This window comes from Barbus barbus (genome assembly GCF_936440315.1).
Source record: "Barbus barbus genome assembly, chromosome: 7".
NCBI lineage: Eukaryota > Metazoa > Chordata > Actinopteri > Cypriniformes > Cyprinidae > Barbus > Barbus barbus.
The window spans coordinates 980001-997495 of record NC_136735.1 but is presented as its reverse complement, the minus strand read 5'-3'; the positions used below and the strand labels follow the sequence as shown (position 1 = coordinate 997495).

General features: G+C 40.5%; 2 protein-coding genes across 5 annotated transcripts in view; both read right to left on the bottom strand.

Moving 5' to 3' along the window:
• LOC306872869 (NACHT, LRR and PYD domains-containing protein 1 homolog) overlaps window positions 1-2666 on the bottom strand; it is a gene marked incomplete at its 3' end in the record, with an annotated part of 43365 nt that extends 40699 nt beyond the window's left edge. Inside the window, exons 1-2 of one of the 2 annotated variants that reach the window (XM_079421754.1) lie at window positions 2594-2666; window positions 77-213 (exon numbers count right to left, since the gene is read on the bottom strand). In XM_079421754.1, the coding sequence (XP_079277880.1) occupies window positions 77-192 (116 nt within the window). In that variant the 5' untranslated portion in view covers window positions 193-213; window positions 2594-2666. The remainder of the gene's footprint in view (window positions 1-76; window positions 214-2593) is intronic. The other variant, XM_079421755.1, reaches the window with a different exon arrangement.
• Window positions 2667-9450: 6784 nt separating this feature from the next.
• The window catches only part of LOC306873186 (thioredoxin domain-containing protein 11-like), a 10734-nt gene continuing 2689 nt past the window's right edge, over window positions 9451-17495 (bottom strand). Inside the window, exons 2-12 of one of the 3 annotated variants that reach the window (XM_079422289.1) lie at window positions 16327-16543; window positions 16153-16250; window positions 15925-16054; window positions 15005-15098; window positions 14819-14931; window positions 14546-14743; window positions 13858-14275; window positions 11227-11369; window positions 10935-11047; window positions 10772-10852; window positions 9451-10692 (exon numbers count right to left, since the gene is read on the bottom strand). In XM_079422289.1, coding sequence (XP_079278415.1) covers window positions 10206-10692; window positions 10772-10852; window positions 10935-11047; window positions 11227-11369; window positions 13858-14275; window positions 14546-14743; window positions 14819-14931; window positions 15005-15098; window positions 15925-16054; window positions 16153-16250; window positions 16327-16543 — 2092 coding nt within the window. In that variant the 3' untranslated portion in view covers window positions 9451-10205. The remainder of the gene's footprint in view (window positions 10693-10771; window positions 10853-10934; window positions 11048-11226; window positions 11370-13857; window positions 14276-14545; window positions 14744-14818; window positions 14932-15004; window positions 15099-15924; window positions 16055-16152; window positions 16251-16326; window positions 16544-17495) is intronic. The other 2 variants (XM_079422290.1, XM_079422291.1) reach the window with 2 other exon arrangements.

The following is a 17495-nucleotide window of genomic DNA, read 5'->3' as shown; positions in this document are numbered from 1 at the left end:
CTCTTCCTTTAGTTCTGTCTGCGCTTTCATTTATTACAAGTCAGTCTGTTGTGTCTAACACTGGATTATATCTCACCTGGGGTCAGAGGTCACTGGATCAGCACTGAATTTAAGAGGAGGACCCATGGATGCATCACTCTTCAGAGACACACAGCTGTGATCAGGAGATGAAGATCTCTCTCTGTTCTCCATGATGACAAACTGACTTCACACCTGCATATGGAAACATAAGAGAACAAATGATACATAATATTGTGATTATTATTGCAGTAAATCTTAACGCTACACACACGATGAGATTGAAGAGAATGTGGAGCTGCAGCAGGATCCTTTTCTTCTGAATCCATAAAGTGATGCTTTACTGACTGTAGTGAAGAAGATCCTCATGAGCATCGTCAGTATCTGAGCTCACTGATGCTCTTGTGTCTTACTGAACATATTTGACTTCAGCAGCAGCAGAAAAGCATCAGTCTGTTCAGAGCTTGATGTGTTTCTGCTGCTGTAACACATATCAACTAACTGATCATGACATCTGATGAGGATTATTTTCAGAGCTGATGTTTCATTGTTGAAGCGCTGCTGAAAACCCCTCAAATCTCAGACATGCAGCCCATTATATTTCTCAAATGTGTGATAGCTGCTCTTCCTCCATGAGTTTCACTGTTTCCTCCAAACAAACAAGATCAGCAAAACTATTAATAACACAAATCACCTTCACACAAAGCTCTCTGCATTCATATTACTCCAGAACATGTTATTTTTTAAAGTGAAAAGGTATTGGTGTTGTGCTGAATTTCGACTGCCCTCTGCATGATGTGCTCAATGAATTTAATACATGTTTGTGTTGCCCTTTCATTTTCATTTCATTTGATTTGTTTTATGTAGTTATTGCATTCTTGTGTGGATAAACATTGTTTGTTAAATGTATTGAGAATTTTTAAAAAAATGATGAATAAAATGCATCAAGTTTGCTCTTGAAGGCTTTCTGAAACTGTCAGGGTTTATTTGTAAACAATCTGACTAAAATGGTTACTAAACAGATAATAATTAAGACAGTCCTATGATTCTAGAGTTAGCACATAATATTTCTGTAATATCACCAAATCAATCACAAAATCATACACAAAGGAATGTGCATGCTCGGGTCTACACCAATAAGATTTGCTGTGTTATAAACCAATGGAAATAGGGGTGGGCGGAGCGACACGTGTTGCCCCGCCCCAATCATCCAGACTGCTCTCTGGAGTGCTTGAATAATTCATTCATTTAAATTAACATATTTAATTGCTCACCAGAAATGTAGTATTTCTTGTGAAATATTTGTGTAATCAGTGACAGGAAACAGTTATTATACATACATATAGTCATTATATATATAGGTGTGTGTGTGTGTGAAAGTATTATTTGAGCAGCGTGTGAAGCTGAGAGGAGCAGATATATGGAGAAACTCATGTTTTCTGCACATGTAGGCAGACCGAGTGTCAGGATCCCACACTTTACCCAATCTTCTGCTGATGCTTCACGTCTTATTGTCTGGCTCCACGTTTGTCTCCTTAAAGACTGCTTTTACGCTCCAGGATCTTATAAAAATGCTGCTTTACTGTACACCTCATCAAATATCAGCTTTGTGAAAGGGTCCAGATTCATCAAATTGTTAATAAAATGAACATGATTTAAAAGGCACTATGAGTCTGTACGTGACTAGTGTATTTGACTAAAAAGTATTTGACTCCAAAGATGATGCATACTTTTAGAAAAAATGGCTTTATAAAAGGTAAAAATCAATCTAAACTTTTTGGAAAAGATTCATTTCTATCACTGCTGTGAACTGACCACACAGAATATGAAGAATATCAAATATTTTAGGAGTCAGCTGTCCCCAGTAGCCTTTAAGATATCGGCACAATAACACGCTCAGCAAAATATAGTCTAATTATCTTTATCTATAAACTCCCCGAAAATATTGAGATATTATTTTTTTTCAGTATCACACACCCTTAGTACTGACAAAAAATGATTTGCAATGGTCGCTTTGTCACGTCCAGTTTAGACAGCCTCAAGCTGTTGGTTTATTTCGGTCTTTGCTTGTTTTTTTGGTTAGTAGAAGTTATGAATGGCTGGTGACTTAAAAATTGAGTAGCCAAATTGGCTGATGAGTGAAAAAGTTCATTTCAAACCCTGATTGTAGATGTTTAATTGCTGTGTGGAGCACTGAGATCTCTAGATGAGGGCCTAATGAACTCATTTTTGTGAATTCGACCAACATTGCCATGTTTCCCTTGTTTTCAGGGGTCTTGCCTGTAGCTCGTGTTAGTTTAGGTTATTACTTTATTAATGGTGTGGATCCAGCAGATGTCAGAATCAAACCCAACTAAAACTGATCGTCTGTCAATCTGATCTACAGAAGCTCCTGTTTTCTGTTTAAAGAAATGAATCTGAACTAAAAGCAGAATCTGTAGAGCTCGATATCATTATAATCCTGAAGATGATTCATCACTTTTACAAGCGACACAACTGCATTAATGCTGTTAATATTTACAGACAGTGATCTACAATAATATGAACTTATATCAGAAGCTGATCATCAATTTACCTTCATCTGATGTTTATGACGGGTTTTAAGTCTTATTTTATTCCCATGTCGAGTTTGCTTTCGTTTTCAACAGGAAGTGAGAGAGGGGTCTGTCTGCAAGAGACGGGCGTAACTGGAAGTTCTCCACACAGAACCACGCAAGATGTCGAAACGAGATCTTGTTGTCAAGATGGCTGCTTGCATAGAGCCCCAAAACAGAGAGAATCATTTTTCAACTATGTCTGGGTTAATATCGCTACATCCATTAATGCTCTGCCTTTAATGCACCTGTTGCCATGGTGAATCGTAGTACAAGCCTGTCAACATACATTACCTATGATAACAATAGTGCCACCTTACAGACCATATTGCATTTAGATTTATTGAAACAGATACCTACAATACACAATATCTGTGGAAAAAAATAAACCAAACCTGCATACATTCTTTGTATACTGAATTTATTAACTGCCATATAAAGTGCTTTCCTAATGTTTTACAACAAAACATTAGGTCAGTGTATAAATAATTATTATATTATGATGAAACTCATTTTAGCACTAGAAACTAGACTTGAATCATATCTTGGGCCCAAACAGACAGATAAAGGATAACTGTAGAATAATCACTTTAAAGCATCGCAGTCGTAAACTGGTATAGAAAACAATAAATCAGCTGACATCTATGTACAATACACTTTTTACATGTTAATAATGGCAAGTGACCACTCCAGGTGCCATCTGTGTTGTGTTGCTGGCATTTGCAGGACATTCAGTGGCACAAAAATGGACAAACTCTGACCCTTCTCAAGTTCTAAACTCTTTGCTCTGCCCTTGCTGAACTAGAATAGATCTTAATGTATTAAAATAAGGAACTTGAAGTATAAACACCCAAAATGTCTTTTCCATGGGTGTCAAGGGTGATATCTCCATGAGAAACTTGTTTAAAGTCCTGCAGTGACTGTGCCAGTGCTGGTTAACTCTCTCATTGTGGTGATGTAAAATGTTGCGCATAAGGAAGATGTGGCTTGCTGGGGAGAGACAGTTCATGAAATAGTTGCTCTTTCGCATGCCAGAGAACAGCTACTCTGCTGTCTGGGAGTTGATCCACCCTCATAGCTCAAGCACAAGTCCAATTACTCTCAGAGCATCCTTTTCATCTCTTGTGTTATACTGATGAAACGTGTCATACAACACATAGTGCTCTGCAGAACCAGTTTGTAGGATGGCCATTAAGATCAGGAGGGTGTCTTGAACTGCAACCATGGCAAATTCCTGTTCAGTCCCCCTCTCTTGGCAGATTCAATGTTCTCTGGGGTAGCTGCAGCCACTCGTCCTTCATATGGACTGAAGGGCAGTCTCTGTGGTTCCCGTAGTCACTAATCCTCGAGCAAAATCATAGATGACAATGTTTGGGAAATGTTGGAATGCCAGCAACATATCTGCATAATCACGTGGGTTTTCAGCTCTTATATTGAATTTGACTGAGTTCACAATGCCACAAGGACACATGATAACTGCCCAGCCTTCTTGAAATGGAAATACACACGATTAGCATGGCCATTAACCTAGCTGTCTTCAGATACACATACAGACTCATAGTCACAGGTTTACAATTAAAGATCGTCTTAGGTCATTACATAAATGATGGCACTACATATATGTAGGACACTTACCAGATGCTCCCCAAACTTTTTGAAACACTTTGTCATAAGTGCTCCTTGTTTTCATCTCCTCCCTCAAACGGAGGAGAAGATCCCTTTGAATCCACACCACATTCTTTTACACGTTTCCTCAAGGCATCAACCTGTATAAACGCAGCTGCAACAACAGCCATTAATTACAAAGCAGGATAGATTATTTCCATCATTTTCCTGCCAAATTTGGAAGGGGTTCAAAAACATCCAGCAGAGTAGACATCCAGTATTTATTGGAAACCCACCTGTTTAAAATAGCTTATGTTTAAGCGTCAGCTGCTGATCTAGGTGTTAATTTGTTTTATATTGTTGTTGTATTGTATTATTTCATGTATTTAACTTGTTTTTAACTCTGCTGTAGAGCTTTGGGTGTGAGAAAAGCACATTATAAATAAAATGTATTATTACTATAAACAACATACTGAATGTCTATAAATACATTTAAAGTTCAAGTGCATTGCTATCATATTTACATAAAATGTTAAAAGTTCATTAGTTCAGTTGACAGTCGTTCTTCTGTAATGTCAATGTCCGCATGTTTGGCATACTCAGTGTTGAGTACTTCATTGCTGGCTCTGGTGAGGGGACCAATCCACGCTGCCCATTTTAAATAGGAAGGGGAAACTTTAAATGGATTCCCACAGTTATCTTTGTAGTTGAAAAACAAAAGCTTTCTTAAATGTTATTGCACATAATACAGTTTATGGCAGTTAAAATGATATACACAATCATCCATGGCACTAGAAAAGCATGCACATACATAATTATAGGGTGTTGTAGACAGAGAGATAGAACTTGTTATAAACTTTTCTAAATATGGCTGCAGGATACTTTTTCATATCTATAACTTACCAGAATTGCCAGAATTCTTCAATATCAACAAGAGCTTCAACCTCTGTTGGGGGATCCTCAATATCACTCACTGTAAGACATTTTGCTCAAAATCAGTGTTATTTGGTAGAACTACTCATGTTAAGAGGAGAAAGACCACTACTTACCTGGCATGCTAAAAACTCCCTTCTTGTGCAAGTCCATTATCACCACAGGTGGATGGACCCCACAGTGCACACATGAAAAACTGTAATCATGTGCTGTCCATGCTTCAAAGTGAAGATAACCATGAAGAAGGGAGTCATGGTTCAGATCCTTTTTTTGATTTGTCTGTTCCAAGATGTCCAAGGCCCGGCCAACTGCGGTGTGATTCTGTAATAGCATTTGAAATTAGATCACAACACATTATAAATCACGTTTGCTTTTCTGTTGACATGTGAGTGTTTACCAGGATTTCAGGGTGAAACGTTTAGGACAAAAATGCAATAAAATTGTTTAATTTCTGAAATAATTCACTGATGAACAAACATGTGCTTGTTCATAAAGAACTATCCAAATTCCTACATCATCCCTGTTTAAAATAATGATTATAAACATATGTAAGTCATGTGTTTATTAAAATAGGATGGGTCTTGATGTTTGTCTTGTTCCCAATCAAATTACAGAATGTGCATGTAGTTCTTTTGGGCCTTGACTTGAGTATTTTTGGGTTACTCGTGCAGGTGGTTTGGGCTGGAGTTGATGAGACAGGTGTGTCTTCACTGTTAGACGGTGTAATGTTGGATAGGAAGCTGTTGTCCTGCGGGCTGTCAAGCACTGGACACTGGAGGCTGCACAGACACAGGGGCCTGTTGACACAGCAGCTAACCCATATTTCTTCACATGGTTATAATCCTCGCACAATAGCAGCAGTGATAATGATGGCTTTTGGAACATCCACCGTGGCATCTGTACATTTTATACCCTACAAACAAAGAGAAATACAGGTAATAGATTACCAGCTCCAGAAACAATACTGCACAACATGAAAATTACTTATACACTTAAATTTAAACTATTATCTCACCGTTGTCTCTATGTAAGTGGCCATCTTGCCGACAACATCTCGTTTCGACATCTTGCATGGTTCTGTGTGATTTGGACAACTTCAAGTTACGCGCCCTGCTACACGTAACGCCCCCTTCCAGTTACGCCCTTCTCTTGCAGTCCGCAGACAGAAGCTATAGCATTTATAGGCCTATGTATGTAATTTCTCAGTATTTTCACCTCCTACTTTACTAGGCCTACTTGTGCAGTCACAATTCTATAATGGTATAATTTACTCAGGCCAATGACATTTATTTTGTATGACATTAAAATATTTTTTTTAGAATAACTGTGAATAAATAGGTTAAGCAAGACAAAAGTGATTTTTTTTCTGGGACGTTTTTAACTGCAGGCAGACATACATTACAGTACAAATATTTTGAGTGTCCCTTATTCTGTCCCTTATTTTATATAAAAAAAAATAATAATAAATTACAATTGTCCCTTTTCTGAAGTTAAGATTTTTACATCAAAACGAAAGCTCAAATAAAACAAATATACAATGAATTACGAGGCTGTAGAGAAGACTTTTGCAGACTTGTATACTGAGGTTTTAATTATTTTAATAGCTATAGTCAGTTATGAACTAAAGTGGGCCGGTACCATATCTGGACGTCTAGACGATGTGCAAATCCAGACGGTATCTGGACGTCTAACTACGATGTCCCTTGGACGTAGATACGAGGTTCAGAATATGAACGTCTTGCGAAGGGTTTTCTTGGCCGTCTGTAGAACATGCAGAACAGGTTCAGGAAATCAACATAACTTTTATACAAATAAACACGACAAAGCAATCCTATGATTTCTGATTTAAATATCACATGTAGCCTACTTTTATGAAACATTTAGGTGTTAAATAATGTAAATAATGTCATATTTAAATGTTTAAAAACATAGGCCTAATTAAAGAACCTTAATGTGACCATATAACATTTTATGTGGAATTATTTATTTATTTGAGTGGTATTTTTCACTGGAGCATTGACAGAAACAGCAGTTTACATCTATGTGTGATTTAATTAGATCTATAAATTAAATATAATTAAATTGATTTAAATTAAGTGTAAATTGATTTAACAAATATTTAATAGTATATAATATTTATTAATAAGGAACTCTGCGTAACTCAAATGAGAAGGATGGTGCACATGTTGAAGCTAAACATGTAAATGAGGCAGTGTGTGATGATATCCTCAGAGAGTTTAGTGATTTGGCTGCTCTTCAGGTTAAGTTCAGGGAGTTCGACCCCAAAACCGCTCGAGTGGACACCCTGCTGTATGAGACAATGGGAACAAAACCATCATTTTCTCGAGTGTGGGATGTGGTGAAGATTCTTCTCGTCTTATCACATGGGCAAGCAAGTCCTGAGAGAGGTTTTTCAATCAACAAAGAATGAATAGTTGAGAATCAGAGGGAAAGATCTCTGGTGGCTCAGAGGCTATTGTTGACCACGTCTGATCTGTAGGGGGCGAAACAAGCTGGAAATCACAGAGGAGCTGCTCCTTTCAGCTGCTGGAGCCAGGCAGAAGTACCATGGGTACCTGGATGAAGAGAAGAGAAAGAAAGAACAGCAAGCTGTTGACTTGAAGAGGAAGGCCCTCACAGATGAGCTGGAAGAATTGAAATGGAGGCAGACATTTGTGCTCTTGAGAAATCAGCGGATGAATATGCTGAAAAGGCTGAATCTTCAGGCAAACTGACCTTAATCTCCAAATCCAACAGTTTCCACATTCTCAGGGTTTGATGTACTATTTTATGTAACTGTTACTGTGCAATCAGTATTTAAATAAATGGTTATTTTGTATTCTATGTCATTTATTTTAGTAAAAATATGCTGTGGTAAAACATGGATTTTTCTTCTTATTTAACATGTATACATAGACATTTCATCAAACATTAGGTCATGAATATTTACCTCAAAGTCATGGAACTTTATTGGTAAAAATGTGTACGAACCCTGGGATGGTCATTTAATGAAGCTCAAATATAAATATTCTAATATTTTGAGATACTGGATTTTGGACTTTCATGAGCTGTAAGCTCTAATCATCAAAATTAAAACAAAAAAACTTTTAAATGTTTTACTTTACATGTAATGAATCTAAAATATATGAACGTTTCACTTTTTGAAACTTTTTCACCATATTCTATGTTTTTGAGATGCACCTGTACTGTGCTCAGGAGCTGAAGACCTCACTAGACTAATGTCAGGGGCTGGAGCGAAACCTGAGCTTTGTTCTGAGGCTGAAGCAGACAAAAGACTTGAGATAATAATCAGATAATCCACATAACCCTCAACAGGCCGCTCTCCTTGATGGAGATGCATTACTGTGCTGCTGGATTCATGGCTGGCCTGGATCACTGAATAAAGCCGCTGGATCCAGGTGAGGCTGATTCTGTAACGATCAGAGTTGGGAATCCAAATACAGCCTTTATTCAAAGAGAGCGTACATTAATGTGTTCAAGTTCAGCATCCAGCTGTTTTAGTTCCTTCATTTTTGTGAAATGGTTACTAAGGATAAAAAGGAGCATTACAAAACTTAAATGGAAATGAATTACAGTTGCATTGTTAGAAATATAGAAACTTCACTTAGTGCTGGCAACACTGATGCAGTGAAACTAAGGAGAATCTTTGTTGTTGTTCCTAAAAAAAAATGAATGCTTCGGATAGTGTTCACATTTATCTGCTGAGTTCACATCTCCTCAGAACTAAGAAATGCGCTCAGAAAAACTCCTCTGACTCCATGCGTGATTGACGTTTAACGGTTTTGAGCAAAGGGGAATCTTTTGTGCACATAATTAAAGAATTTGGTTAGGTGTTTATGAATTGTTAGAAATAATATTTTACCATTTTTAAAGGTCTGATTGTATATTGGTAACACAATCATGTTTAAAAAAAGGATTTTCAGTAGATTTGTTCATTTAAATACACTTTTTACCTGAAACTAAACTTCTTAGATTGGTTTATCAGTACACTGACATTGCTCTTATCAGCTGATCATAGTTGTAGCTATTTCTCTATTAGTGCTACTGGAACTTAGTGCTCTGTTTGACACCATCGACCACAACATTCTGCTGAATAGACTAGAAAATCATCTTGCCTTTAGTGGAACTGCACTGGCACGGCTGAAATCATACTTATTTTATGATCTACACCTGACCTAAAGTGTGACCAAGAATTCACTCTCGTGGTACTCTAGTGCTGTGATTTACACAAATATAAAGTGTAACCGAATGATACTAAAAACCCCAGAGTCAGAGATGATCACATTCACCACCATTAACTTTAATTTAACCCTTACAATCTGAAACTCCCTGAATACTGAATCAGAATACCGTAGCGATAATGAAAAATAGATCATTTCAACAAAATAAACAGAAACTTGCTCTTCAATATTATTAGTCTTGTTACATCAGTACCTCGATGAACGTCTTCAATCACCCACGTCTGTAAAGACAATCATAATTAATCGTCAGAACATGTCCAGATCACATTTTACTTCAAATCCCCAAGAACAAGAAAATAAATTAAATTCAGCACAGAGAAATAGAATCCTATTTTTAAGGCTAGTAATGTTTTTTGCATTATGAAATTATGATAATTAAACTAAAAAATGCTGATTATAGAAATGTAAATAATCCCTCTTCCCAGTTCTATAATTTGTCCAATGTTTTAGTTATTCTTGTAATTCTCACTTCAAAAGCAATTCTCAGTAGATTCTCAGGATGCTTTAAATGGCATTTACAATACAACAAACAATGATTTATTTTAATTAAAGCTGCACAATAAGTACCGCCATGATGTATAAACACTTTATAAGTTGCAGCAAGTAATATTTCTTCATTTCATAAACAGTAATGAGAGTGAGATCATTTGCATTCAGGGTCAAAATGTACTTAATCAAAAATAAAGCACAAAAAAAATTATTTTCTTTTCATAAAATATTCCTTATTTGCTTTTGTGATGAAATATGAGCTGGACGTGTTCTTGACAAGATCATGCATGATAATCATCTGTCGTCAGGAAGCTTCACACTTCCCCTCCTGTCCATCTACTTCTTGCTGTCCGTCTCTCTCTCTCAGGACGCTGAGCAGCACTTTGAGGAGCGTGTTCTCCTTCAGCAGTTCTTCAGACGCGTCTGCGAGCTCCTGCAGTCTGTGAACAGTTTCGCTCAGCTGGCGTGTTTTCTCCCTGTACAGCGTCTCCAGCCGCCCGCTCTGCTCCTGCAGCTCGGCATTCTGGGTCTGCAGTGTGTGCGTGTGCAGCGTGAGCCGCCGGTTCTCCCGCCACAGGACCGAAAGCTGCTGAGAGAGACGCTCTCTGGCCCGATGCAGAGAAAACACCTGCTGCTGCAGCGCCTGAAGCTCCGCCTCCAGCAGGGACTGAGGCTCCACCCCACCGCCTGACTCCTCCCAGGGGGTGTGGCCTGTGTGCTGCAGAACGAACCGTAGTAGGTTGGGGACCGTCATGGGCGTGTTTTCTGGAAACTTCACACTCATCTGCTTCCTGTGAGAGACAGTGATGATTCAGAATGGAAAAGAGACAGGTTTGTCCAGCATGAGAGAGTGAATGATGAGTTTATCACCTGTGTCTGGGGAAGAACAGTACAGATGGCAGCTGATCCACCATAAACTCCCAGGGCAGATCATTACGGCCAACATTCACTCTGAAACAACAAGAAAACACACACTAACTCACAGTCACTCCTGAATGCACTGTCAGGTGAAAGGTAATGTGCAGTTCCACACCTGGCCACCGTGAGGGCGCTGTTTCCCTGGAACAGACGAGCCAGCTGCAGAAACACGTGATTGAGAACCGAGCAGAAGCCACACCAGGCAGAATAATACAGCAGCAGCACGTCCTGATGAGAGACGGAGAACATCACAGCTATCGTCTGCTAGTGTGGACGCTAATATTGTTATTGACCTTGCTATTCAACGGACATTTATTCTAAATAATATACTGAGTGCTGTTTTAGGCTGATTGTGTGCTTATATCACTCATACTCTCTTTACATTAGATAATAGCTGCTGCTCTCACCCTCTGTGAGTCCATGACGGTGTGCAGGAAGATGTCTGAGGTCACTTCCTGTATGAGGGACTGTGTTTGCTGCTGTTGTTTGTTTCCCACCAGATGTCTGTGTAAAGGACTGTAGGACGCGCTGAAGTTCTGGATGAAATCTGCTGCTCCACACAGAGAGAGAACAATTAATACTGCTGCAGAAACAGTGTGTGAGCGAGTGTGTGAATGAGAGTTAGTGAGTGAGCGTGTGTGAGTGAGCATGAGTGAGGGAGAGAAGGTGAGTGGAAGCATGTGTGTGTGTGTGTGTGTCCGCCATCAGTTCGTAGCAGTGAATGAAGAGGTATAGCGATCACAAGTGCAGTATGGAGTACCTCAAGGCTCAGTACTAGGACCGTTACTGTTCACGCTTTACATGTTACCCTTGGGAGATATTATCAGGAGACATGGTGTTAGCTTTCACTGTTATGCTGATGATACTCAGCTCTATATTTCTTCACGGCCCAGTGAAACACACCAAATTGAGAAACTAACGGAATGCATAGTCGATATAAAAAACTGGATGACTAGCAGTGGTGTTAATTATCGGACCTAAAAACCCCACATGTAATAATCTAGAACACTATCTAACACTTGACGGCTGCTCTGTCAATTCTTCTTCATCAGTTAGGAACCTAGGTGTGCTGTTTGATAGCAAGCTTTCATTTGAAAGCCATGTTTCTAGCATCTGTAAAACTGCGTTTTTTCATCTTAAAAATATATCTAAATTACAACCTATGCTCTCAAAGTCAAATGTAGAAAGGTTAATTAATGCGTTCATGACCTTGAGGTTAGATTATTGTAATGCTTTATTGGTTGGTTGCTCTGCACGTTTAACAAACTCCAGTTGGTCCAAAATACAGCAGCTAGAGTTCTTACTAGAACCAGGAAGTATGACCACATTAGCCCGGTTCAGTCAACACTGCACTGGCTCCCTATTAAACATCGTATACATTTTAATATCTTGTTAATTACCTATAAGGCCCTGAATGGTTTAGCTCCTCAGTATTTGAGTGAGCTCTTATCACATTATAGTCATTTACGTCCGCTGCGATCTCAAAACTCAAGCCGTTTGATAATACCTAGAATATCAAAATCAACTGTGGGTGGGAGATCGTTCTCCTATTTAGCATCCAAACTCTGGAATAATCTACCTAAAGCCCAATTTATACTTCTGTGTGGAACCTACTCCATAGGCTCTGTTCAGTATGCCGTACCTGACGTGCACCTCGAGTCAATTCTACGCAGACCACAAGCGCTATGATTGGTCTGCTAGAACCCCTCCCTCCGTATGTACTTGAGTTTTGTGTGCATTTATGAGCACTGTAATACATTTTAATGTTACACCTTATTTAAAAATAAACAAAGCAAAGAACAATGGTCTTATTTATTATACTGCATAGCATTATACATCACTTTCTCCACGACAAACCATGTTTTTCTGCCATCGTACAAATCCTTGTAGAGTTTGAAAGAATGGCATCATCTCCTTTTCTGTTTAAAATAATGATTTGATGATCTGATATTTATTTGCCGCTGTCACGGCTTCTCCGGTGAGCCGCTTCTTCAGCTTTTGCCTGACACTGTGGGTTACACCAGCAACATGCCCGTGGACACTGCCGACTACCGGTCCGCATGTGTACTGCACGTTGATGTGGACAACGACGCAGAGGTATAAATGAAAACTGACGCATAGCCTACGGCGTAAAGGCTACGACGTAGATCCAACACAGAAGTATAAATCAGCCTTAACACTGTTCGGGAAGCAGACACACAGTCAGTTTAAATCTAGATTAAAGACCCATCTCTTTAACCTGGCCTACACATAACACTAACACATTTCTATAATTCAAATTCGTTAAAGGATTTGCATTAATTAGGTCAACCGGGAACACTCCTCATAACACCCGATGTACTTGTTACATCATAAGAAGAATAGCATCTATGCTAATATTAGTCTGTTTCTTTCTTATTGCGAGGTCACCGTAGCCACCCACCGGGATCCAGTCCGTATCCAGATCAGATGGTGGATCAGCACCTAGAGATGACCTCTACAGCCCTGAACGCCAGCGGAGACCAGGACACCTAGATGAGCCCCAGAGACAGATCCCCAGTGAAGACCCTGTCTCCTAGACGGCCATCGGGACAAGACCACAGGAACCAGATGGAACTGCTGGTTCGTTTGGCCAGAGGAGAACTGGCCCCCGACTGAGCCTGGTTTCTCCCAAGGTTTCTTCTCCATTCTGTCTCTGATGGAGTTTTGGTTCCTTGTCGCTGTCGCCTCTGGCTTGATTAGTTGAGAGCACTTCATTTCCAGTGATATCGTCGACTTGATTGCACAGATACTATTAGAACTGAACTGAACCGAACAATAACACCTCTGAATTCAATAATGAAATGCCTTTAACTGAAAATTGAGTGTTAATCTAGTAATTTTACATTATTGACACTCTATTTTACTATTTGATATTATAAAGCTGCTCTGACACAATCTGTATTGTTAAAAGCGCTGTATAAATAAAGGTGACTTGACTTGTGAGTGTGAGAATGTGAGCGTGTGAGCACATGTGAGTGTGTGTGCTTGAGTATGAGCGTGTGTGTGTTGTATTGTACCCAGTGCGTCGGTGTGATTGAGCACGTAGTGCGTCTCGTCTCTGAGGTTGATGATGGTGATGAAGGGCAGGTCTGCAGACGCTCCGAGTCTCTGCGCCAGCGGCCAGTGCAGCTGGGTGTCCAGCAGGTAGAAGCGCAGCGTCTTGTTGGAGCGGCACTGCAGGCCCGTGATGGAGTCCGGCGGAGGCCTGGGGACGCTCCTGCAGCAGGCACTCCACCGGCCGAACGCACTGTAAGAGCTCTGGACGCTCCTGCAGGAGGAGAGACTGACCCGCTGCAGATACAGATCCAGAGCCCAGCAGCGAGAGACACACAGCTCACACTCGCTTGCATCCCACAAGAACGACAGAGACTGACAGCAGCGCGGGAACCAATCCTCCTCTGAGCCGCAGTGATACTGCAGCGCCACAGCACTCACCTGACACACACACACACACACACACACACACACACACACAGAAGATCATGTGATCTACACAACACTGCTGAGTAACACTTCATTGCCACATGTCTGTCAGAAAAAGGACATAAAACTAAGCATGCATATTACACTCTAAAGTACATATTTATATACTTACATTTAAAAAAACTGATTCCTACTTAAAGAAAATTGTATAATATTGTAATATTACATCACATTATAATATTTTTAAGACACTATAAAAATAGTTCAAACTGCTGGAGGAACCTGAGTCAGCAGCTGATTGGCTGTGAGGGGATTATGCGGGAGGAAGGTCAGGAGGGCGGGGCCTTTCTGTAGCTCCGCCTCCAGTGAGTAACTCTTCGCTCCCGTTGGCTGAATCCAGTGAATGACGCTCTCTCTGTTCTCAAACACCCAATCACAGATGGCCTGAGCAGTGAAGTTCCTCTGCATCCGCGGGAAAACCTGCGCTCAGAAACACAGAGCTAGCGTTATACTTCACTGTATGAGCATATGGTCAATATATTATTATTATCTCACCAGTGAGCTGTTCAAACGCCGGTGTAAATACACACTTTCATCCTCCCTGAGTGCCACGCCCTCGGCCACCGCCTGATTGGTCACCACAGCGAAGTGCACCTCCCCCTGCTGATCTGCACCAATCAGAAGGCAGCGTGTGACAGCTAATAGTGTCAGTGTTAGTGATGTGTGAGGGAGGGTCAGTACCTCGTCTGAGCACGTGCAGAGCAGACAACAGGAAGATGATGTAACCGGCCGGCTGAGGAGACGAGCTGAACCGGAAATAACCCACCACAGCCTGCTGGAGCGCACACACACACACACACACACACACACACACACACGAGAGAGAGAGAGAGACGCACACACACACATGAGAGAGAGAGAGAGAGAGAGAGAGAGAGAGAGAGAGAGAAACACACACACGAGAGAGAGAGAGAGCGAGAGAGAGCGAGAAACACACACACACACACACACACGAGAGAGAGAGACGCACACACACACGAGAGAGAGAGAGAGAGAGAGAGAGAAAGAAACACACACACAAACACGAGAGAGAGAGAGAGAAAGAAACACACACACGAACACGAGAGAGAGAGAGAGAGAGAAGCATACACACACATATATATATAATAGATGAGCACACAGCCAACACAATAATAACACTGCAGGAATTTCATGGTTAATATATATGTCACAGAAGAACGAAAGCAATTCAAAAATATTTTTATTAGTGCTGCCGAATGATTAATCACATCCAAAACAAACGTTTGTGTTTACATTATATATGTGTGTGTGCTGTGTATATTTATTATGTATAATTACACACACATACATCATATATTTTGAAATTATATACATGTATATATTTATATAATTTATATTATATATATTTAATACAGAAATATAATTTTTTTCTTAAATATACATGTATGTGTGTGTATCTATGCATACATAATAAATATACACAGTATACCAACATAAATTATGTAAACACAAACCTTTATTTTGGATGTGATTAATCATTCGACAGCACTAATAAAAATATTATTAATTGATTTTTACCCAGTATTTACATGATTTAATGTTATTATTACTATAAAACACTAGAAGGAGTATGCGTGTACCTGGTGCTGTGTGAGGAAGGTGTGCAGGGCTGTAACGGAGGGCAGGTACATGAGCGGAGCAGAAACTCTCTGAATGAAGCTCTCCAGATACTCAGACCGGACCGGACCCCGGTACTCGATCGGACCGACCCTGCACACACACACACACACACACACACACAGAGAGTTATAATGATGAGTGCTCCTGAGCTCACGGCTCGGTCTCTGTAAGTGTGTGTGTGTGTGTACCTCCTGTAGTACAGATGGATGACTGGATACTGGAAGAAGCTCTTCTGCTTCCTGCATCTGCCCTGATGCCACCAGCAGTTCACCGCCACAAACTGCACCTGCACACAGGAAGCGCATCATCACAGACAGGAAACAGCAGGCTGGCTGTAGCTAGGTGTGGTCTGAGGGCGGCACCTGCTGGGCGAGCCGCAGCGCCACCTGCTGGATGTGCTGTCGTGCAGCGATGCAGTGAGCGCACCAGGGGGCGTAGTAGAACACCAGCGTCACGTCCGCTTCCTCCCGCAGACGATCCACTTCCTCTAGCTGACCCAGAATCAGATCCGCCAGCGGAGCCTCGGCCGGGAAGAAGCGCAGCGGAGCCCGAGGAGATGCCACCACGCTCTTCTCTCGACTGACACACACACACACGCGCGCACGCACACACACACACACACACACGCGCGCACACACACACACACGCGCGCACACACACACACACGCGCGCACACACACACACATGCAGAGCAGTGAGTTATTATTAATGATTTACACAATACAAATTCCAAAAAACTCATGATACTGTGTAAAATGTAAAACAAAAACAGAATCCAATGATTCACAAATCTCATAAAGCCATATTTTATTCAAGACTGAATAGAAGATAGAACACTTATCAAAAAAATAGGAAATTTTTTATTTGATGGCCGCAATGCTTTGGTAATATATCTTTTAAAGTGTGATTTATTCATGTGATCTAATATGGGGCCTGTACCATGAAGGTTTAGCTGGCTAACCAGTGCTGCGTTCAGCCGCAACAAAACGGTGCAAAACGTTTATTAAACAGAAACGGTGGTGCGTTGAACACCCTGGTCTGATCACGCAAGTGTTGCAGCTACGGCAGCTGAGAAGGCCATTCTTTCTGTTCTTTTTGAAGAATTTTCAGAGCCTGATGAAATCGGTGTAAATACGTGTTTAATTCTGCACAATCCGCTCGATGTTACAGTCACTGCCGTCCAGAATAAAAGAGAACATCCCAGTCTAGTGAAGGGATTCGTGGAAACTGTGTTCCTAATTATTGTGATCCAACATGTGCCTCGCATTTCAGGATGAAAAGACTAACATTTCAGGTGAAGGATAATCCACTTCTTACCTCCGAGACTGTGTTATGATCTATATGACCGTATTATTTTTATTGAGAGTATTAGGCTTATCATTATTGTTGATCACTGTTGTCATGCTATGATATTGTAATATTTATCAATATATAATTAGCAAAAGGCCGTGTGAGCCTGAACGTGCCCCAGGTAAGCTTGAGTTTAGTTGCTCCGGGGCAGGCTATGTTCTGGGTTAGAGATCTCAAACTG